The 24,643-nt window shown below is 39.7% G+C and overlaps 1 protein-coding gene across 7 annotated transcripts in view; it reads right to left on the minus strand.

The window, feature by feature from the left end:
* Positions 1–24,643, minus strand: part of hip1 (huntingtin interacting protein 1) — a 48,372-nt gene that overhangs the window by 7,163 nt on the left and 16,566 nt on the right. For 5 of the 7 annotated variants that reach the window (XR_010801732.1, XR_010801731.1, XR_010801733.1 and 2 more), the window contains exons 2-23: positions 17,536–17,599; positions 16,740–16,882; positions 14,912–14,968; positions 13,588–13,668; positions 13,283–13,359; positions 12,958–13,019; positions 11,696–11,836; positions 10,804–10,861; positions 9,584–9,659; positions 9,260–9,403; positions 9,038–9,135; positions 8,672–8,744; positions 8,326–8,509; positions 7,245–7,333; positions 5,897–6,013; positions 5,659–5,760; positions 3,791–3,985; positions 3,494–3,641; positions 2,505–2,591; positions 1,711–1,818; positions 833–969; positions 13–123 (exon numbers count right to left, since the gene is read on the minus strand). Coding sequence is in view for 1 of the 7 variants with exons in the window: in XM_066662518.1 (XP_066518615.1) it covers positions 13–123; positions 833–969; positions 1,711–1,818; positions 2,505–2,591; positions 3,494–3,641; positions 3,791–3,985; positions 5,659–5,760; positions 5,897–6,013; positions 7,245–7,333; positions 8,326–8,509; positions 8,672–8,744; positions 9,038–9,135; positions 9,260–9,403; positions 9,584–9,659; positions 10,804–10,861; positions 11,696–11,836; positions 12,958–13,019; positions 13,283–13,359; positions 13,588–13,668; positions 14,912–14,968; positions 16,740–16,882; positions 17,536–17,599 (2,352 nt within the window). In the remaining 6 variants the exon portion in view is untranslated. Of the gene's footprint in view, positions 1–12; positions 124–832; positions 970–1,710; positions 1,819–2,504; positions 2,592–3,493; positions 3,642–3,790; positions 3,986–5,658; positions 5,761–5,896; positions 6,014–7,244; positions 7,334–8,325; positions 8,510–8,671; positions 8,745–9,037; positions 9,136–9,259; positions 9,404–9,583; positions 9,660–10,803; positions 10,862–11,695; positions 11,837–12,957; positions 13,020–13,282; positions 13,360–13,587; positions 13,669–14,911; positions 14,969–16,739; positions 16,883–17,535; positions 17,600–23,486; positions 23,517–24,643 lie in introns of those variants that run through there. The other 2 variants (XR_010801736.1, XR_010801735.1) reach the window with 2 other exon arrangements.

Below are 24,643 nucleotides of genomic sequence, written 5' to 3' on the forward strand. Positions count from 1 at the left end.
CCGGTTGTTTACCTCTATTCTGGCAGCGGCAGACTCTACAGCTGCCGAGGTGGCAGCCATCTCCTGCTCCACCATATCTCCCAGCTCTCCCTGCTGTAGTTCCAAACCCCGTGGACGCAGGTTCTGCTCTCACATGGCAGGCGTGAAAAGAAAAACAATCAGCCTCAGATTAAAAGTTCCTATATTCACTAAAAGTGGACAACTGATAAACTTACAATGAGAAAGTAAAAATCCAAGAGAGTTTGTACACAATTGGCTAGCGTATTTCAGGTTTCATTTTTGTTTTAGTTACATCAGCCTTGCAGATATAGTGCAAACAGAAAGGTGTCAGATACTGAAAATTGGCAACTCTTGGAATGGACTTGTAAGCCACTCATTCACATACACACTGACACATGGTTAGGCTACAATTCTCCACACTCACATTTACAAACTGCCCCACAAGGGAGTGCTATTCAAAGCTTTGTATCAAAAGACAGTGTTTTTATTCTCAAAAATATTACTTCAAAAAGGAAATGAAACCCACTTTTTATTAATTGTACTCTTTTGAAAATCATTTGAAAATACTTACAGACAAGTTTAAAGTGGTTTTACTGTTCATACAAATATGGATAAAGCCTATAACCATGCCCCAATTCATGCTGTCATAGGGAGCATTTTGTTCTTTATTACAATCAAGTGGGCACTGGTCCCCCACCTGTTAATATCAAGGAAGCCTGCCCACACACGTATCCCCTTTTGTGATACAGGTGCTATTGATTGTGAGTGTGTCAATTTCTTAGAGAGACCAGAGGCCAAGTGGCCATGTTGGAGACTTGCAGGGTTTTCTCACCTCTGCCGTTGCCAGCACTCCCTCCAGAGCAGTCTTTAGCCCACTGCTGTTTGCTGTACCCAGAGAGCCTTGATCCTTCAGCTGACTGAGCAGGCCCAGTGCCTCAGTGCCACATGTCTTCACACAGGAGGTTAGTGCTATACATACACAAACACATAAAATGTCCATGAACTGATGTTTTGTTAAATAACTTATTATCTTCCCCAACAAACCTTGTCACTCATTATTATTTCTGCTGTTGCCTGTGCAGCCCAGGACACTCTTGTATGAGTTTTACTGAGTGTTTTATATTTAATTAATACATTAATAAAAAATATATACTATAAATAAACATAGTTAAATGAAATTATAAAAAAAATTTAAAAACTGAGACAGGGACGTGTGTATGTGAGAGTGACTGAGCCAGAGTCAGACAGGCCATCTGTCACTTAATACAGACACGTGTCCAGACAACAGATTTCATGTTCATCTGTGTTTGTATACACACACACTGTAATTGTTCAGCCACCCGCCAGAGCTTATTATAAGCCTAATTTGATATGTATATATTTGTATCATTAACAATTCATAATGGTTTGGTAGCTTGGTTGTGTGAATGGACCAAGAATGTAACACGCAGGGCACCTGTGATTACCAACAGTAAATCATCCCTGACTGATCCAATTAACAACTGTGTCACACTAAGACTGGAGCCCTCAATGCCTATTTTGTCTGCTGGAAGAGTTCATCTCAATACAGTAAGGTTTTAGGATTCCTGAATAGAACTAGCTCACTAAGATCTTTTTCAGCACAAATAAGTCCAAAATTAATGCAGACTTCAAAAGTGACAGAAAATCAACTGTAAGCACACAAGATGTACACTATTGTTTTGCACTCACCATCAGCTTGTTCCACGGGCACCATGTGGGCAGTGGCGCTGCCCTGTACAATGGTGTCACCCACCAGGTGGGCAAACTGAGCCACAGCCCGCACAAGCTGGGACACGTCTATTACAAACACACATAAAACAATCAAAGATCAAAACAAACACAGCTGGTAGGCACACTAACAGCTCTGGGTAACACAGTCCTAAATAGCAGCTCTGTTATATTTCTCGTGCTGTATAAACAGTAAAGAATTCAGAACATGGTAAACAGACAATATTTGTACATTAGATTTTTTTTGTTGACCAATTATTATTCTTAATGCAATTAGATCCAACTGCATATCCTGAACACATGAATGGATAACAGTAGAGTAGACTCAAGTGCTGATATTCACTGAGGTGGTAAACTGTCAAAAACATTGAAGGCATCTGCTGGTTTAAAGTTTTTTCTTAAATCAAGGATATTAACCTGCCATACACTTAATGCTGAAACACTGCCATGACAGTATGATTGCATTCCGTCAGGCAGTGATGCTGGATGCTCAGTTCTGAATCACAAGTGCACTTAAACTCTTCCCAAATATTTTAGATGGTACTCCATCACAGCTCCACACCCCGTGCTGAAGGGCTTTTTACTCCTCTATCCAATGCCTACTAATGGGCATGGGGAACCTGGGAACCTACAAAGCATGTCAACTTATCCTGTTACCATGGAGATTAAAATAAATTAATATTTAATTAAAAAATAAATAAATTTGTGTAAGTGTCATAATACTTTTGGCAGATATGAGAGCTGGCCTTGCTCACCAGTGTTGTTGGACACAAAGCCGTCTCTGGCTGACTGTAGTCTGTCAACACACTCTAGAGCAGCCTGACATCTGGACATAAGGTAATCTACACAGGAGAAAACACTTGAGTTATTAAGAATGAAAGCAGGAAAGAGATAAAAAGTGAGCAGTCTAACAAGCCATCTGTTACCACTTAGAGACAGCCTCTACACATGCCCAGACAAACAACACAGACTTCCTGCGTTGTATAATGTTAAAGCGTGCTGTTATATGGAATAAATAAGATATATTTTTGCATTGTTTTTATTTTCAATTGTTAAATCTGGGAATCAGGTTTGATGGCATAGTGTGTATTTTTCCAAATAATTGTTTCTATATCTTTCTAATAACTACTTCTAAAACTTAAATTATCCATGACAATAAATGAATAGTGAGATTTCATCAACAATTAACTCTAATATTTGATGGAATGTACTGCTGAGTGAGGTTAGAGATCCAAATATATTTACTTCATAGGTTAAGTTTTAACATGGACAGAACAGTCGGGATATATCTTTAAATGTGCTAGAAAAAGCAGTTGGTGTTAATTTTACCTCTCTATGCTTCCTCTATTTTGCAAATGTTTGTGTAAAATAATTCCTGGAAACTTGCAGCAATTAATAGAAAACAATGTTTCAAATCTGACCTGAGGGAAGCAGTAGAATTCTTTAAATTGATTTGCCAGTTTTTCTTTTCTATTTGTCACTGACAAATACAACAAGCCAAGCATCTTAAATTTCTTACTTCCTAATGTTTATGCCAAAGATGGGAAAACTGATATCTTAAGTCCTTAAATGATGTGTTTGCTGACAGTGGATGCAAAAGATGGGCTGAGTAAAAAGCACATCAATCTATGTTAAGTTTCATTTAAGCAACCAAAAATGCCCAATGCCCAATCTAGACTAAATGGCCTAGTATTGATGGTGAGTTACAGGATGTGTTTAAGAATTGAAGGAGCTAGGCTCCAACCGGCTGAGCTGGTACAGCTGATGTGTGCAGGGTCTTCTAACTGAGCCAAACTGTCTTGGACAATCCTCTCTCCCTCCTCCAGTGCTGCCCGCAGTGCTGCCCAGCGCATGGCCTCCAGCTCACTTTCCAGTGCCTGCTCACGACTCTCCTATACACACACAGACACAATGGAAATGTGTTTAACAAACACCCTGCAGCCAGTTTCTGCTTCCTCAGAAACAATAACCAAAATGGACCCCGTTTTAAAGCCTACTGAACTCGCCTCCCACACATTCTTTCATGCACATACACACAAACCTTTTCATTGAGCTGGTTCTGTAGTGCTTCAGCAGCCTTCACCCCACTTTCCCTCTCAGTGGCTAAACTGCCCTGCAAGCGTTCCAGCTCCACTCCAAGACTCACAAGCTCCTCCTCTTTCTGAGAAACTGTCTCCTCAAGGCCCGCCTTTTCTGTTTCCAGGGCAGCCACCTGAGCACTGAGCTCCTCAGTTGACTGGAGAGAAACAAGACAACAGAGAAATAAAGCCAAAGTGAAAAACATATTACATAATGACATTTATCCAAGCCATTGTGAAAGTAAATAGAATTATAATAATAAAAATAAATAAAATAAACAATAATGATAATAATAGTATGTATGAGACAGGCGTATGTAGTACATAGTGGAGAGCTTTCACAATGAGTCAGCAGAATAGAGTCATTATAGGATTTGCTCAAAAGATAGAGCTGCTTCAATGACATAAAATGCATACTCAGTTAAATGCATAAACAGCAAGTAAACTGACAAATGATGGAAGCTGTGGAAATAGAGGTTGGATATGGAAGTGCTGGATAAATATTTTATCACATTAATTTGTTTTTCTATGGTACTGAAATTTTTTTTTTACTGAAATTGAATTTATTAGTGCAGTGTTACACACAATTTGATCTATGCCCCATTGTAAAAAGAAAGCAATGTTCACCTATTTATTGTTATGTGTTTACATATTTACACAATAAAAAATTGCTAAATAATACAAAACCTTTTCTATTAGAAAAAGCTTTAAATCCAATATTTGGCAACGTACAAGGTGATATAAAGTTTTGCCCATACAGGCCACTACTACACCATCTGTGCTGCAACTGTTGACTTGTGTCTGTTATATATGCAGGATGATCGCATTAACATTATTTTCATCTACTCCGAATGCACCTCAATTTATGAGGCTATGGTTAAGTAACAGAAGCTTATAATCACCAATTACACCGCCCAGACTACATGACCATATTGTCTACATAATTTGAACACTGCTGTCCTCCACACAGTGTAAAAATTCCATGAATAAACCAATAGAAATGCTCCAGAATTACTTTGAATATAATCTTTTTACATTGACTTCCATTGAAAGTTAAGAAGGTTTTTCCTTATCCTGTTAAGTTACTATTTTAGTAGATGCATGTTGTTAAATAGACAGCAACAATATGCATGTGTCTCTTGCACCAAATTTTTATGTAATTCCCAAAAAATTTCTTATGTTGTTTCTAACACAGTATGACATACTGTTATTTATAAAATGTGCAAAACTAAGGAGCTCTGTTTGCTGTAGCTCTAATGCAACGCTAAGAAAGCAAAAGCCTGACATGAAACATGTCTTAAGTTTGAGCAAGAGGAAAGTGGTTCAAGTTAGATATTCTGGAGGCAGAGTTGGCAAGTGAACAAAGCTGAGCAAAGTTTAACTTTATACAAATTAGGAGCAAAGCAGTGTGGTGATTATCAACTAGAATCGAGAAGCATGACACATGCTTCATCTCTACGCCACCATGGCAGTTGGCATCATTGAAACCATTGCAACCAAAAACCAGCTTGAGTAAAAAACACCAAATTGAATGCAGTTATATGGTTAACAGACATTGGTCGCTGGCCTATGAACAACACACAGTCCCCTCAGGTAATTCGGCAGCATGAGCTACTGGTGAGGATTCCGCCGATAATCCCCTCGCATGACAGAGAGGGCGCAAGTGTCAGCACCTATTACTGCTGCTGTCTCAGGGAGCAGGGGAGGCTCAACATGAGCACTATTATGAGTAGAGAGCTAAACAGGATTCTGGGAGCTTAGCAGAAGAGATAGTCTGGTGAAAGGAAAATAATGGAGGGATGACAGATGAATGGAGGAAAGAGGGTCCCACCTTTTGGGAGGAGCTCATGCAGGCTTTTAGGGTCTCTAGTTCTGTCCTGCTGGTCACTAGGTCAGCTTGAAGGACTTGAATCTGCTCTGCTTGGGTTCTTTCCTACACACATGCATACACACAGACGGAGGGGTAATGTAAGACTTCCATGCACACAAGGATACTATGGACAGACGTAGGGAGCGAGTACACTGGGTAAGGCAGAGCTGATGTGTGTGTGTGTGTGTGTGTGTGTAACCTGCTGTGTGGCTGCATCCTGCGCTGTCTTCAATTTGTCCTGCATCTCTTTCTTCACATTTTCCACCTCATCCTGGGCAGCACGTGCCACTGTCATCTGTCGAGTCACTTCTGCATTCTGTAATACACACATGCATAAAGGCAAACACAATCAGACCAACACAGGTTAGCTGCTCTTAAAATAATCACACTGTCTGTGAGGAATTTGGTGTGTTCTCCTCATATCCGTGTGGGTTTCCTCCGGATGCTCCAGTTTCCTTCCACGGTCCAAAAACACATGTTGCTAGGTGGATTGGCGACTCAAAAGTGTCCATAGGTGTGAGTGTGTGAGTATGTGTCGCCCTGTGAAGGACTGGTGCCCCCTTCAGGGTGTGTTCCTGCCTTGCACCCAGTGATTCCGGGTAGTCTCCGGACCCACTGCAACCCTGAACTGGATAAGGGGTTACAGAAAATGAATGAATGAATGAAATTTATCACAGCAGACCCCTCCAAACAATGACTCTCTCTGCTGGAAGTCAGTAGATTGGAATTCCAGTGTGTGTTAATTAGGGAGAGATTGTGATGATAATGCCAGGTTAGTGCAGTTAAGTTCTGCCATCTAAGAGTTTGAGCTTCCTCAGTAGGCTGGCTGAAGGTGTAGGTTGCATATTCTCACTGATATTTGAAAACTTGTTGATTTTTGTACATCCAGTTAAGTTTGACCAGAGCATGCTCGTCTGCAGATTGGGACTTCCCAGGGCCTTCAGAGAACGTATTCCAGGAAACTTAAAAAATATATTTATTTTTAAACTCTAAGGGTACTATAGTAATGTCTGTTTCATTAAGTCTTAGTTGAAACCACTAGGGTTAAATTCTTTAAACAAAGAATGAAAAATTACCTTTGATTTCTAAATGTAACTAGGCAGACAAAACCTACTGCTATAAAACAATGTGTGCACCTTAAAGTTGCTCAATAGACTATTTTGAATGGAGCATACATCTGCATACATTTTGGATATATAATTCCATATATGTACAGGGTGAGTCAAAAGTCACAGGACCCCCTTTTGTCTGAACACCAAGTAAGAAATGGGTGAGGGGGCCTATCTTTTAGACTATGTTTAGAACATGGCCACCATATTGGAACAAGTGCAATTTTTTCACAATGGGAAGGTGGTAAGGTAGCATATCAAACAAATAAAATGGTGTCCTGCTACTTTTGACTCACCCTGTTCTTTCCTTAAATGTATTGTATGTAAACCAAAATGTATAAAGAAGGTCCGCTATTTTTAAAGATTGTCTGTAACAAATGGCTATATTCTTAAATGATAGGTATACTGGACATATGTTTGAACAGGAATGAGATTTACCTTCCTCAGCAGGTCAGCATGACTCTGGACAAGCTCTGTGTACTTCTCCTTTAGCTTAGTGTAGCGCTGTTCGTTGGCCTGGGCCTTCCCTGTGCACAAAACACACAAAACATTGTGATTTTCTTCTGCCCAACCATTTGAAAAGAACCTGAATTAACCATTTGAAATTGACAGCTAACTGGTGCCAAAAAGTAAACAGAAATGACAGGGTGCAAATATCCCGTGGGTTGAGATGTTGGTAGTGTTTCAACACGTTTTAACAGCAGTTTTAACACCAGAACATAAATATATAATGTAAAATGGAGGCAATCATTTACAATAATTATGCATAACTGTTTTATAATTGTAATGGTATCAACAGATAATTGCAAAATAATCTGAACAGATTTCTGGATACTTCTGACAGATGATTGATGAAAAAATCCAGATGTTTTTAAACATCTGACTGAGACACAGAGTTCTATTTAATTAACAGGGAGAAAATGTGATGCACGGCAGTGTGAGAGTGTCATAAGTAAGAGCTATTGAGATCCACTGCAATAGAATAGAAGGGTATTTAAAAATTAAATTTGACAGTCTCTCAATTTCTTGTTTTACTAATTTTAAATTATGATTAATGGTGTTAGCATATGGCGGCACGGTGGCGCAGCAGGTAGTGTCGCAGTCACACAGCTCCAGGGGCCTGGAGGTTGTGGGTTCGATTCCCGCTCCAGGTGACTGTCTGTGAGGAGTTGGTGTGTTCTCCCCGTGTCCGCGTGGGTTTCCTCCGGGTACTCCGGTTTCCTCCCACAGTCCAAAAACACACGTTGCAGGTGGATTGGTGACTCGAAAGTGTCCGTAGGTGTGAGTGAATGTGTGTGTGTCTGTGTTGCCCTGTGAAGGACTGGCGTCCCCTCCAGGGTGTATTCCCGCCTTGCGCCCGATGATTCCAGGTAGGCTCTGGACCCCCCGCGACCCTAAATTGGATAAGCGGTTACAGATAATGGATGGATGGATGGTGTTAGCATATACCACAGCACACTGTTAAATATCAATTCTTATTATCAGTCCAAAAATGCCATATCGGTGCACCCCGTCTTACTTTCTATCTCAGTGAGGCTGCGCTGCTCCTTCTCTGTGTCTTCTTTGACCCGACGCAGGTCGTCTAGCTCTGCCTTCAGAAACTCGCTCTCTCCCAGTGCTTGCTGCTTCAGGTGACTCTGCTCGGCTAGCTCCGCCTCCAGCTCGCTGACACGCCCCCGCAGCGCCTGGCACAGACGGCCGCTCTGAAGCAGCCGGGATACACCAGTGGTGAGTAACAGATCTTTTGAAGTCTACTGATGAATCTCCTTCCCACACATTGTATCACAGGAGATCATCTAGACTTCCAACTGCACCCACTCATGTCTTACAAACCACTCTCTTCTACATTTCTCTTCCTCTCTCACCTCCAGTCTAAAAGATTCCAATTCTTCTTTCAGGGCCTGGAGCTCAGCAGTCAGCTGCTCTATGATCCGGTCTCTGATGGAAGAACAAGATTTATGAGGAGACGCTCAACGCTGAGGCCATGTAACCCATCTGAATACATAATTTGGCCCACATGGAGGTGGTTTCTCTACACACACACAGCCTGGTGCTGGGTAAAAAAAAAAAAATATATATATATATATATATATATATATATATATATATATATATATATATAAAAGCGGTTACAGACAATGAATGAATGAATGTACAAGAGCTTCATCAAAGTAATCTAATGTCTAATGTACAATAGCTTTGTCAAAGAGGTCTAAACTCTAATGTCTTACTTGTCATCCTTGCGCATGCCATTCTGGCTATTGAAGTTGAATGGGTCAGTGGCAGCTGAGGTACCAAAAAGGTCATCAAACCGGCTCTCCACTGCACTCTACATTAACAGATAGATAGATAAATATTCCTGCTTGGTGCCCAGTGATTCTGGGTAGGCTCTATAGCCACCGTGACATTGATCTGGATAAGAGGTTGCAAGAATAAGTGTTTGTATGTGTTACCGGCAAGGATGGGATGTCTGTATCTACAAGGTCATCTGTTTCGACCACATGCTCGCTCTCAGGAGAGGATGTCTCAGCCGGGATCACCACCACTGGACTGATATGCTCTGACAGAGCAGAAGCCCTCAGAAAGTTTGGGGGGTTCTGGATGGGAAGGAGAACAGATGAGGTGCCAGACAGAGATGACAGATTGAGGATGATGGACTAGTTAAATCTCCCCAAAAATACTATATTTAAGAAAATGGGGCTCTGTGTATGTGCTAGGACTAAGCAAATTCTTTCCACTTGATAGTTCAATGATCTACTAGGCAAACAAGGACTTACCTCTGGAAGCTGTGGGATCTGAATTAGCCTTTTAAAATATTGCAGGTTGCTGGAACGGTAGAACAGACTCTTCAGCCTAAACCAAGAATGAGTGAGATGTTAAAATAAACAAAAAACCCAACATGCCTATGAAATGGTGCTTTTCCACAACATGAGTCTGGCTCTACTCGACACGACTTTGCTTGCTTAAAGCTTGTCGCTTTTCCACTAGCATAGCTTCCTGGTGAAATGGAGCCAAATTGCAGGCTTTGAAAACCACAACAATGACGTCAGTAAATTTAAGTGCTGTTTACTCATCGTTTATTCGCATGCTGTTATTTTATTTTTTGGACTGAACACAGCTCTGCACCCCAGTTCTCATAGATCAGTTTTCCTTGTTGAACATTTGGCTTTCGCTGGAAATTTTCATCGGCCATTGGCCCAAGGAGTAGTTAAACCTCTTCAAAGTACCTTGAGGTAAAGTTATGAGCTGCTGATGTAAATCTGATAAAAATAAATGTGAAAGCTGCCCCAACTTAAGAGATTTTACAAGTGGCGAGTTTGTGCTGGATTTGAATGAGCACTGTATTTCGTGGTGACTGACATGTGGCCAATCAGCTCTCTGTAGGGTTTACATGTCATGAGATATACTTTGCACTGTTGGAACCCAGTGCAAGCAGGGACTGAAAAAGTACCAGGTTCTAGAGACCAGGTACCAGATTTGTTCCGTGGAAAAGCAAAAGAGCCGAGCCGAGTCAAGTCATGTAGGTTCCATGCAGTGGAAAAGCGCCATAATCGTGTCACCTCTAGAATAGCTCACAGTATTACCAGAGACTTTATTAATGAGGAGGTCACTGGTTGAAATTTGAAAGGGAGCTCTTCTAACACATAACAAGGCACTTGTTTACAGGAAAAGACCAGCGATTGAATAAAGATCAGCTTGCTGAAAAGATATGAGCAGAGGAGGGTTGACGATTGTGTGTCCCCTCAATGTGGACATCTGCACAAGTGCTTTAGCAAGAATAAGCCAAAAGAAAAAAAAAAAGATTTTTGTGCATAATTGAGCCAAACAAACTTCATGTAGTATTTGTCACATTCTATCAGTGATTTAAAATACACTTTTAAAGCTGTAATTTAACATTCACGCAGTATTAACTCATGTACAAGATGAGTATCCAGCTGGAGAGTGCACACAGACAGAACTGACAGGTTCAGCAATGCTTTAAAAGAAGTGTACTCACTTTTTAAACTGCTCTTGGAAGCGATCCCTATGGCCCTGCAATGTGTCTGCTGGAAGACCTGTAGGAGCCAGAGAGACAGAAGGAATGAGGCAAATGGGTGAATGTGCCTCTTTCTATAGTAATAATTTTAGACATGTCTTTTTTTTTTTTTTTTTTTTTAAATACATAATTCAAGCTTTAAAATTTTTAACAAATTCAGATGTTGTTTCCTCACTATTTGCTAGTTCTACATTCTGCCTGCATGCTGGAAACTGGTGTAATGTGTTTATGAAGCTATAGTGTCAGTAAGAGTATATAAAATGTGTCTCTATCTGATATGCTAGGCTTTTTTTTCCCCTGCTCACGACAGAGAAACAGCATCTAGAGGTACTGAGACTACAAAAGAGACCACCAAACATTGACAACTATGAAAAGAGATAAGGATATTGTGCTATTCATGCTCCATAGATAGATAATACTACCCAACTCTTACTGTAGGTATTAAGTAAGGTGGAACTGACTCTAAAATAGGGAGGCCAAATAGGTGTAACACAGATCAAATGTGAATTGCAAATGACCTTCTGTGGTAATTCCAACACTTATAAGTTAAACTTCAGCCATTTACAAACAGCTGTTTTTCCGCAAACATATTGCTGTATGATGTAGAGCTTATAAATTTGAACAATCCAGAGTGAACAGCAGTTCCTCAGAAATGCAGACCTTGCCTTTAAGACTTTGAGTTACTAATGATATATTATGTATATTTGTTGATATATTGTTTTTGTGTTACAGCATTACACAGTTCAGTGGAAAGGCACATAAATGCAATATAACCCAGGGTACAGGTGAGAGAACAGCAATACGTCTGAAAGAGTGTATCTGTGATGGGTGGACAGCAGGGGGCCTCACTCACAGGAATGTAGTTTGAAGAGCAGTTTGACTGTGTAGTCATACAGATGACTGCTGTCCAGGATGACTTGGATCAGAGGGGCCAGTCGACACTGACCTGCTGCTGTTACCGACACAGACCGGGACATGTCCAGCGAACTAAACACTAATGAGACACACATACACAATAAAACTGTGTCTACAGGCATACGCAAGGAAATGTAGAGACCTAATTTCTAAATGTATTATGCACAAAACAGACTGGCAAACTGGCTTTTTTTAAAAACGTCCATTGCATTTAATAATCTTAATCTTTCTGTTTTTTTACTCCAACCACTACTAAGAGTCAATGGTCCCTCATTCATATTCATCACCACATATCACTCCCATTTCCAACCTCCCTCCTCCTTTCTCTCCCGCTCCCTCTTTCCCTCCCTCACTGATGCAGGCCCTATGAGACACCATTCTCCCAGCATGCAGAGGTGTGGTTTCCTGTGCCAGGGAGCAGCATATTTGGCTAAACAAACACAAAGACACTTACATCCAGAGACACATTTAGCTCTCTTTCTCCAGCCACTACAGACACATTCATCTCTCTGTCTGGCACACTAAACACATACTCTCCTCACACAATCAGCACTGCAGTCTCAAAATATACACACACAACACATACTTGTTTTAATATAAATGTCAGAACACAGATTCCTACAGAACAAATGTCTAACTTTTATTTATTTTTTTTATCTTCTAGTCCTTATTATTCTAGTTCTTATTTTTTATCTCCTTTTTGCCTCTAACCATCAAGTTATTCATTCTTTAGGAGATATTCCCAAGGAGTTAGATTTAGTATAAGATGCTTGCATAATACAGAGGAAAGTCCAAAAAATATAAATGACAAAAATTTAAAATTGTTAAAAAGACAGGGAGAGGACATGAAAATAAAATAATCTGATCATGAGACAATGACTAGATTACAAAATTTCAGATTTTAAAGATAGAAGAGAAAAATCTAACTAAATCCAGAGGTGCTTCAGTCCATACTCAAAATGTATGAAAGGGAATCTAGCACATAGTCTACCATACTATGATATGGACAAAAAAAAATAGAAAATAGCAGCTTGTGCTCTCAACTGACTGGCCATACAAGCCCACACCTCACTGAATGAGATTTCTCTGAATTATTCCAGTTTAGCCCTATTTTTAAACAAAATCAACAAAACAAACAAACAAAAAAAACAATAATAGGATTTGACCTTAGAGTGCAATTAGCATGGAGGAGAGACTCACCACCAAGAAATAGATTCAGCTCACACTCCAGGTAATCAAACATCTCCACTGTAAGCTGAAAGCTGTAATAGTTAAGAAGAGATCAATGAATATGCCTACATGTAGAAATAAAATACATACATACATACATACACACACACACACACACACACACATATATATATATATATATATATATATATATATATATATATATATATAATATATAAATAAAATAAAAAGGTATTCCTAAAACAAAATCACAATACAAAAACATAGGTGTATTCTGCAGAAGCTTATGTGAAATCATTTTGGTCAAGTATGCAAAACAAAAAAGAAAACTCACAAATTATTGACATCATTCTCGCCTGCCTCTTCAAGCTGTCTGTTTGACATCTGAAGGTTGCCGGGGAAACGAGGATTCTAAGGAAGGAGATAGGGAAAACGTGCTGTTCATGCAAGGCCAGAAAATATTCCCAATTCATATGGACAGGGACATTAAGCCCAACATTTTCACTATTAAAGCAATCAAGTACTCAAAATAACATGATCAAAAACAAAAAACTGAAATAGAGTTAAATATTTAAATTAATAGGAGATATCAGAGAAAAGATAACAGGAAGACATCCTCAGTGGGACTTCCACACTCACTTTGATGTGAAACTCCATTTTGGTGATGAGCAGTTTGAGGTAGATGCTACAGAGCTTCCCATAGCCTTCACTCAGATGGCCCTGGGCCATGCAGGGGAAGAGTGACAAAAAATAAAAAATACAAAGATTTGAAAGTGGAAAATAATATCAAACAGCTGCCAAAAAGTCTTCAACAAAAATACATTGTGAATGCATTATTGTATGCAGGGGGGGGGAGAGAGAGACAATGTGATATGAGTTTAGTGTATTGGGTGTAGTTAGTGTGAGTGTGGATAGAATTAAACAGGCCAAATAAGGTCAGAGTGTTTTTGGTCCTTTTTATTTTAAACCCTCAAGCTCATGGTTGTGACATCGTAAAAGGAAGGGCATTACTCTGTTGACAGGAAACATTTCTCCTGACTCAATTTTTAAACCCCACAATCAGCATATTAGTACAGAGAAGCTACAAGTGTGCTCTTCATAAAAAATAAATAAATAAAAAAGTGACTGCTCAGTATGTTCCCTCCATCCTGTCCTTCCTATAGGCTAGTGGGGCAAAACTGCTTCTCGTGCAAAACTGTAATCAGAATTAGCAGAGCTATAATAAAACAAAACACTTCAATAAAACAGAGGAATTTTATTATAAACAATAGACTGAAATGCACATTTACAACTAGCAAGTCTAATGCTTGGTAAAACAGTACAATGCTAAAGCCATGTCATTGTTTGTTATTAAAATCTCTTAGGCTGTAATCTACAGTTAGGAAGGATGACTCACACATTCTCTCTCTCACACACACACACACACACATACACACTGCAGTCACTGAAGTGTCAGTCATCACCCATCAAACAGCCTGCTGACTGTCACTGACAGTGAACACAATGACACATGCACCCTACAGTGCTCTGCAAAAGTCAAATCCAACACATGCCAAAGTGATTAACTAAAGCAAAACACATTATCAAAATTGAGCATAATGCAAAAACACTGTGTAATGACACACAAGGACTCTGAATTAAAACAAATACAACCGAATCGTTGTATAATCATATATATCAAAATAATATGCACATATTTGCACCAATACCCATATACACACACACACACACACACACACAACTGAGTGCCTCTGGAAACAATACTAAACATGACAGTGAGAATGCTAACGTTTCACTCACTTTTGCACACTTACTATATGTCTGATGAAAATTGTGTTCCCCTTATGTTTATGTTCACCCTGCGTTTGTGTGATTTTCAGGCTGAGGTTAAATTGAACTGAATGTAACATACATTCATATCAAGTTTGATGTGAATTACATATATGACGTGTTTTGTGCTTACCCACATCCTGCTCATGTCGTTCAGGTCAGCCTTGTTACGCACTGAGTCTTTTATAACCTGGGGAGGAGAGATACTGCTGGAGACACCATACTGTATATACAGGGTTTGGGATAGAGCTGGCCAGTAAGTATAATACAGGCACTATAAGGTTTTAATTATAGCATTTTATGGTTTTAGCACTTCAAGCTAACAGCTGGGTCAAAGATGCTCAACAAATATCAAAACAATATTGGCATTGTGGTCACAAACTGACCGATAAGAATGGACGAACACGAATCAATGATGTTAACCGATGGGCCAGATTCCAAGATAAAACATTGTAGTCCAACAGGATGCGGATATATTTAAAAAACTGAGATTTTCCTCCCTCTGTTTTTTTTTAAATATCCCTGTCCTGATGAATATGAAAACAGTGGCATTATCATGCCAGTCCAATAGGGGGACATAGTGCCTCTTAAAGAGAGACATCAAAACACCACAATGCATGACAGAGAAAAGAGGTTTGAAGGGGGTATCTACAATTATGGATAAACGCTACTCTCTGGTTTGCATTCAAAAGCTCAGTTTCTTTTAAGGTGAAAAAGTTTGGGGGGGGGGGGGGGGGACAACTGTTGTTTGAAGTTTATTTGTCTGTAAGTTTTTATTCACTGTATGAATTACTGCAGAAATGTATTTGTAATTCAAGATGTTTCATTTTGTATTCTGTGTTTAATTTCATGCAGTTAATGGGTTCCCTAAACAATTCAATATTACCACCTATGGAGCAGAAATAGAACAATATCCTTATCTTTGCTTTTCAACATTTTTTCAGTTCTCTCTGTTGTCTAAAAACTCCAGATACCATTGACCAGAGGAGGATGGGTCACCCCTTGTGAGCCTTGGTTCCTCCCAAGGTTTCTTCCTCAGCTGGGGGAGTTTTTCCTTGCCACTGTCGCCCCTGGCTTGCTCACTTTTTTACATTTTACGTTTTACATTTGTTTTTACATTTCATGTCAAATCTTTGTCTTACTGGAATTCTGTGAAGCTGCTTTGTGACAACATCAGTTGTGAAAAGCGCTATATAAATAAATTTGATTTGATTTTATTTCTCTAGCATACTGGACAGAGACAGGTTGGTTTTTTAACCATTTACTGACACCAGACCTTCGCACACACATTAGACTTGTTTTCTAATCCTCAGAATTTTATTTTTAAAAAAGTGTTTATTTTTTATTCAATTTCTGCACACCTCCTTTAATCCCAAATGACTCCATACTCCATAGGTTGTGCACTATGCAACTCATAAAATTATTGAAAATAGATCTTAATAGTGCATAATAATAATAATAATAATAATAATAGTGCAGGGGCGGCACGATGGCGCAGCAGGTAGTGTCGCAGTCACACAGCTCCAGGGGCCTGGAGGTTGTGGGTTCGATTCCCGCTCCGGGTGACTGTCTGTGAGTTGGTGTGTTCTCCCCGTGTCCGCGTGGGTTTCCTCCGGGTGCTCCGGTTTCCTCCCACAGTCCAAAAACACACATTGCAGGTGGATTGGCGACTCGAAAGTGTCCGTAGGTGTGAGTGTGTGAGTGAATGTGTGTGTGTCTGTGTTGCCCTGTGAAGGACTGGCGTCCCCTCCAGGGTGTATTCCCGTCTTGCGCCCGATGATTCCAGGTAGGCTCTGGACCCCCCGCGACCCTAAATTGGATAAGCGGTTACAGATAATGGATGGATGGATGGATAATAGTGCATCAATCTCTCCTTCCACTGTGCTTATTTTTAGTTATTATAGCACTATGGTTTGAACTTGACCAAGGAATCACAACATCAAGGACAATGATCTACTTACGTTTGGGTGGCCATCCCTTAATAGTTTATGGAAGACATGGCAGAATTTCCAGCAGAGCACAGCGTTGCTGGAGAGTGGCAGGCGGTTGACAGCCGCCCAGAATGTGTGCGCACCTTTCTCATGGTGAGTGCCTAAAATGCAAGGTAGGGAGCATAGTTAAGGAGAACACAGTGGGGGATGAGAACAAGCAGTCTGCAACAAACCTAAGCTTAAATGTACTGCCATAAGCCCCTGTAAGGCAGCAGGACCTGCTGGTAATCCTGGCCTACTCCACAGGTGGCATGTGCAAAACTAACTAGGAATGACTAACAAAGCTCCAAAGAGGGGAAAGTGGATTAACTGATCCTCCAAGAAAACTGTGCACTAAATTACTGGAGGCTAATTATTTAAGAAAGAGATTCGTTCTGAAAACTGCTGTACATCTGTGTCCAGGTCTAGTCCTGGAGGGCCCATGTCTAAGAATTGAATTGAATTAGTGAACATTTATTGTTTTAAAACACAATTAAATGCTGAAGACACCTTAATACAGTAATGACCAGGTCTACTCCTGGAGTTGGCATGTCCCCTGCTCAGACTGTTCAAATTTGTCAGCATTGTACATTTCTGCTGTAATTTAAAATGGAATCTTATAACTATATATATATAAGAATTAACATAAAACTTCCAGCATCACTATATATTATAATAATAATTAACATGCTGACTAAGTATAGGCAATTTATCAGTAAAGACTTCTTCCTTTATCACAGTCCCTTCCTCCATTTTTTTATTGTAATAGCACAAACAAAAAGGATATTCCTGGCATGCTTCTCTTTGACAGCAACCTCCTGTGTGTTGATCGCCTTATTGATGCTCACAGCCTGTCCAAGAAGAGGGGGAAAAGAGGTTTAAGCATCATGCATTTTACCCTCAAAGACCAGTAAAACATTAACAAACAGGTCATGAGTACTAATGTTTATGGTGCCGCTTCACATTGCTGTGAACTCCTTGCCGAGCAAAATTCTGCTGCTGTGAGAGAGCCTCAGAATACAGATTACTCTCTGCCCCAACAGTGTTAGACACAGGTAGCACTGCTTAAAACACTTCTCCTAAGAAACAGCTTTACAGCCTGGTAATACAATATGTTTCATCTGAGTCCCAACACACACACACACACACACAGACACACACACACACACACACACGAGGGGATTGTGAGACCTCTGAAGCTGAACAAATGAAAGAGACATTTAGAAAGCTATCAGCCATCTGTTGCCTCTACATATGCTCACGTACTGTGCTCTCTCTCCAGAGCCAAACATCAGCTCAGAGGAAAGCCCTCACTACACCTTCATAACTTTCACACGGATAATGAAATCTGAAAGCAACATTCAAATCTTCTTAAAACATTTTAACATAGTTGCTATGTTCATGCTGATGAATTAGTGGGTTGTGAAACCACAGACACTGTCGTCACCGCCCATCATTGCAACAACATATGCTTGCTTAAGAGGATGAAGTCACAGGAGGTCAGGTGCATTTCCCAATCTCACTTCCTGCAGATGTAGCTGTACTCTTTAGATGATCAGAACAAGACTGATCTTAGTGACTCTATGACTTCCACCTGATACAGTAGATGGTGAGAAACAACCATTTTAATCATGAGTATGTTAAAGGCCATCACCCAGAAAGCCTGCTGGTAGAGTGACACTGGCAAAGGTATATGAGCAGTTTTGTTCCAAATTCCAGATTTTCAAAAGGCAATCTAGTTGCTTGGTCTTTTTAAACACAGAACAACCTGCTTGATCTAGTGACCTATACAGGGAGTTTTTAAAATAAAGACACTGAAAAATTAACCAAGATCAAAGCTCTACAAAAGAAAGCTGATGCCTAGTTTTAGGTGGTATACTGGTAATACTGTATACAACTGTATTTAGAAATGTGGCTTGTATCTCAAAATTACAATGTGTGTGTGGTGTGTCAAATTTCTGTTCTGTGACTGACTCAAAGTACAAGGGCAGAGTTCATACATGTGCATTTAAAGCCCTGAGAGCCCATTTTTTTTTGTATAATTCTAAACTTGAGTGTTATGTGAATCACTCTCAGAAATATAGAAACAGAGATAAATCTCTCCTCAAAAATGACCAAAATACGCTTCTCTGAGCTCTCTGAGAACAGTGTGGGAATGGTCCAATAAACTAATGCTTGTGTGAGACTGACAGGTATCACTAGAGAACTGAATGTTGTTTACGTTACCATGGCAACACAACCTCAGTACAGAGCAGTCCCAGGATTTTTTTTTTCCTGTTTTTACTCTGATCTGCAGTTGTCATTTTACACAAGATACACAATAAAATGGCACAGGCCGGTAGAACTGGCATATACAGCCATACAAGTACAAACCTATGGACGAGGAGTTCAAATATGATTCAATGATCCGGGAGCAAATAACTTGCGCTCACAGTTTGCGACAGACTTGTAGGTCAGGTCTTTATCCAGTTTACTGTTGGATGGGGATCCAGGGAAGGCACATACGAAACACTGACATAACTTGGCGAAAAGCTGGATAGCTAGCTCTTTCACTAAAATGGCTCTTAGGATTCAGCTCACCAGTCACTTTGACTCAGTGAGGAGCTTTGTGATTGGTCAGGGTAACACTGACATAAGTACACACTTTTAGGACTGCCCTTTCTACATTGTTTTATAATACCCAAGTTAAGAAACTTAGTCTTTTAGAAATAGTTTTTATTTTTTTTATCGTCAACACCTGTACCGGTGTGCACAGTCAGTCTGTAGTGAGCTGAACTGCACAGCGCTAAAAACCCTTCACTCGACCCACACTCACAGATATGAAGTTCACGCAGGAGTGCACCCCCGAACCCACCCTCTTTTCATACCATACCTTCATTGCCTATACTTAGGAAAAACGTGGATACTGCCCATGGCTTTTGATGCCCAAGTATTCCATAAATCATTACAATATACATAGCAAAAGCTTGATTTTCTCTCATGCAACATCTACAGGATAGGATGCTTTTTTTTTTTGATGGTGCCAGACTAGATCTGAAGAGCAAAAGTCACAACACATGATATTCAAGATGTTTGTTTTTTGTTTGCTTGCTTGCTTGTTTAAACCATGCCAGAGTGATAGTAGGGCAAGACTCTAGAGCCACCAGAAGAGACTCTGCTCTGTTTTCTGATCCTCTGCCTCAGCCCTCGCTGCCAGACTCCCTCGCTAAAGGTGACAAGGCTAGGCTTTGTCTGGGCAAGATGGATTTGAGGGATAAGTGTCTCATTAAGTCACAGCTGGGCTCTGGGAATAAGGGAGGAAGAGGACGTGGAGGGATGAAGAATAAGGGTGTTGGCCCGTGTTCCTGAACAAACAAGGCATGCATATTTGAGCTTCTGTAATTGTACTTCTAGGCCTCTGTGATATACTGACCTCTTTGGTTCACTCACAAGCTGAAAGCAGTCTTTAAATCTGATTGAATAGCAGACCCTGTTTGTGTTTCTATCAGACCATAGCCTAAACATATTCATGTACCCATTACAAGCACAGATCATCCATGAAAGCCAAATACAGAAGAGGTCAATGAAGAATGGTTAGTTCTGTAAAGTGTTTTTACCGGAAAATATGCTTTGAGCTTTACAATGGGAAATAACCCAACATAACTGCCAACTTTCCCAGACTAAGACCTAAGACTAAGAAAGGTATTGCTGAAGAATAGCCTGTGCCAAAGGCAAGATATTCCCACAGATTTACTGCTTATTTCATCCAAACTAAGACTTGTCACTGTCACTTATGTGAACAATAGTGATAGCTGCCAAAGGCTCCTGGCTTCCACTCACTGGCAACAAGAACCCATTGTCACCTATCACGCCTGAGCAGCTGAAGAGCCAATACGATTACTAATTAACAAAAAGAGAAAACGAGGAAAGAAAACACAGCTGTTTAAGATGTAGAAACAAATCATTGAAAACTCAATACGTATTGTGAAGATGAGCCATATCAGCTGTATGTCATTCATCATGGTGTCTAATACAGTTGCAAGGTTTGAACATGAAAGGCTGTAATAAACTTTACCCACCCCAGCACAGGCAAGGTCATTTGTCACACTCCCAGCTGCAGGACACTTGCCTCCCTTTAGTCTCATCATTAATTAATAAGTTGTAACAACACAGGTGCAGTTACATTCATCTACATTCATTCATTCTTTTTCAAAACCTTGAGAATAATAATTCAGATCAGGACCAGACATACATGTACCTGCCTTATGAGCTAGTACTATGAGATGTATAACATAGATAACCTGAAGAGCTTCTGACAATTTGTTTTCCTGTTGACACAGTCTGAGTAGTCGAGAAGCATTAAAAAAATAAAAATAAATAAAATTACAGTTTGTTTTACTTTCATTGTATCATTTTTAATAATAAATCATTCAAATAATCCTCTTCCTGCTTTAGCTAATCAACACATTTCAGCAATATCTCAATATCAGAGAGAGAGAGAGAGAGAGAGAGAGAAAACCTATTACTGTAAAACATTTGGAACAGTGGAAGTAATGGGTGTTGTGAGAAGAGAAAAAGAATAGTCAATATTTTTTAACTGTGATTTGTTACAGGTGTTGATTGCTGAATTGAACAGGATGACAATTTTGACTATTTTGATCATAAACCGAGATTCAATAAAGTGAGATGAGTATCTTTTTACACCCCAATAATAAACCCCATTAAAAAAAAAAAGAGTTAAATTTGACCACTTTCATGTTTGCCCATTAAACCAGTCAAATGTTCTAACAAAGTTTCCATTTGATAGTTTGCAACAACTTGATTCTGGAAATGTCTCAGAGAGAAAATGACTCAGCTAATAACGTCACATCACTATTCAATAAATTACATCCAAAGGTAACAGTGTGTTGAATTATGGCCAGTTTAAAAGCATCTCAAATCATATTAGACAATTAGGTCCAAATAGCTGTGATGCTAAATGTTTCTTTATGGAATTAGATTGAAGATTGTTGAGGAAAGTCTCTATATTGGGTGATGATCCAAAAACATCTGCTCTTTGAAACCCATATATGTGAAATAGCCAAATGCAAACTATGAATCAAATGAACAAGAGCAGACCAAAAAAAGTGCTGGTCTGATGGATATGAAGCACAACTGTCCTTGGATGGCCCATATTACCAGGGAAGGGGAACAAGGCTCTTCTCAGAACAGGTTTTCTCTTTTAACTCACTTTTGAACCTTTTTTAATAGTAGTCCTAAAACTACACGGCTGTTCATTTCTTGACCATCTGTGTCATCGCATCATTAGTAAAATGCAAAAGAGTACTAAAAAAAGGTCTAGATTAGGGCTGGGCGATAGAACTAAAAATAAAGAATGAAATTTTTCCATTTATTTAGCAGCAAGAAATAAGTATGTTGAAGTTTGTGCATTCTTTTTTAAATGCCTTATAAACTTGCCAAACGTTGTCATGAACAGACCAGTGCTAAGAACTGAACTATATATATTACCTGCAAAAAAGAACTAAGAGTAAATATTTATAGAAATAAAGATGGACTTTTCACAAAAAATACAAAGACTTATGGTATAAAATTAATTGCTTTTGTACTACATAATATGCTGTTTGAGTGATGAGCAAATCTTTACCCTCACCATGTCTGGTGTATACCATGTATATGTTGTTAACTAACACCTATGCAGAGTAGGATCATACTCTCTCCCTATATATATTTATACACATGGCAGTGAAAGTTCTGGGCTGTTGTACTTTTAATTTGATCACTTCAGGTTTCTATTTTGCTCATGATATTTAACATGCACACACTTAAAAAAGAGACGCTAACCTGACAGCTAGGGTTTTTTTAAGCGAAATTGACAGATCAATGCCATATTAAATATGTCTAATTTTGGATCTTCAAAAATAATTTCTCAACAAATGACGCACTGTGGTGAGAATAGGCTATTAGTAATTCCTGTTGATGTACAATGACATAGCATGTTCTATTTGCATGCACTACTTTCAGTATACTTCCTGGGTCTTATCTTTAAATTTGTCCCTGGAGAAAATACACTAAAATGGTCAGAGACAAAAAAGGTAATGGCTGAGGGCCACTCTTAGTTTCCTGTATTGGCACACCCAATCCTGCCCATTTCCTGTTCTCTAAAGAATGCCTGACTACCCATGTTCCTCCAGTGGACTGGCACAGCCAACCCAAACAATCCACACTGATCCAGCTCCCCGTCTGAGAAATCTCCCTCCACCCCCAATCTAAAGTGGCCTGAGATGGCCTGAAGGGTCAGCTTCCATTCCAGCTGAAACTGAAGAGTTTGTAGATAATGAGTAAGGAGTGAGGTAGCTGTCTGAGACTTTGGCTCTCATGCTCATGCGTAGGTGCAGTATCGAAGGACCTAAAAATAAACCCTAGGCTTCCTGAACTCCTTTCAGTTCATATAGTAACGTCAGACCAGCAATGCACGCCTGTATTCTGCAAAAACAAAACACACCACAGTAAAATAACAACAAAACCCTGCTTCTTATATACACAGGCATCTGTTATTTCAGACACACAAAGCTTTATTGAGCTGCAGGCTAAAAATACAAGTGAACCATTAATATGTTTTTCACTTTAACGTTTATTTTAGCCAGTACTCTCTCCAGCTACTACTCCACCCCTTGCGAAAAAGGCCACTTCACTGAAAGGCAGCCCCTGTGTAAGTAAACTACACTCTACTCTTTAAAGACCGTTTTACAACTTACTCACATCTGACTCAAACATCCGCTTGCATGGAACTCTCCATCAACACCTCGTTAGGCGTCTGGAAGGGAAAAAACACAATGGACAATCCATGCAGGTTAAGTAAGATGCTTCCCATGAGATCATAACGTGAATGCATCTAAAATGCCAGGCTGTCTAGTGTCTCACTACTTGGAAAGGTCTGTTATATTAACCTTCAGGATTAGGCAGACTGAGGCTCCAAATAGACAATGTATAAGAGCTTTAAAAAGCCAGATTACTCTTATACTGTCCAACTGTAAAAAGGTGTATGTACTGAACAATGAGGTATAATATTTTCAGAGGTTTGCCAAAAATCAGACAACAAACCAGTGAGGAGTCTTCAAATTGGATTGTAGGCCTGGAAAAACCAGGATATTATGATGGTAACATAATGGACAATAAACCATGTGGGTCAATTTTACGAGCTTGCAAAGCAAGAGGCTTTTTAAAGCATGGGGTGAGGGGCTATTCTTTAAACCAAGTCCATTTTGAATGGCTGGAAGAGCTTCTAAAGATGCCCCCCTCCCTTCTTTCTCTTTGAGAGGTACACAAAACCCAGAGAGATTCCTAACCAGATCTACACAAGTGATATCTGCATCAAACCCAGTGATGTGTATTAAAGAAATATTTATTCACATCAGTGAAAAAGAGAAGGGTCAGTTTAAAAGAAAGTTATTGGTGCTGTCATGATGTCCAAAATTGGTATTGAATGTAGTCTTTAATAATCGGTATGTGGAAACACATAGCAAACATTCCATTAATTTCTTGCAGGCAGCTCAGATGGTTTCAGACATTGAGGCTGGTTAGAAGCACTGTAGATTGTTACACACAGATTCAGTCTCACCATTTGAGCAAGTAATACACATCAGTGCATGGCTGCTTCAGACAAGCTACTTAAAAAGTGGGCCACAGTTTTCAGCACTGGGTAATGGACATGAATCAACTTTATGATTTGACTCAGCTTCAGAGAAACTATGTCCAGTGGGGATCTCGCACCTGCCAGGGCTTGTTTTCATACCACAGTCAAGCAATGCATGACTGAAATAAATGCAGATAGTGAGAGAACAGACAGAACAGTGAACAACCTTGAGAGAAGGATGCAGCAAACAAAGTCAAACTAAGCCCTTTCTTCCAAAAAAAAG

The sequence above is a fragment of the Hoplias malabaricus genome, chromosome 1 (genome assembly GCF_029633855.1).
Source record: "Hoplias malabaricus isolate fHopMal1 chromosome 1, fHopMal1.hap1, whole genome shotgun sequence".
In the NCBI taxonomy this organism is placed as follows: domain Eukaryota; kingdom Metazoa; phylum Chordata; class Actinopteri; order Characiformes; family Erythrinidae; genus Hoplias; species Hoplias malabaricus.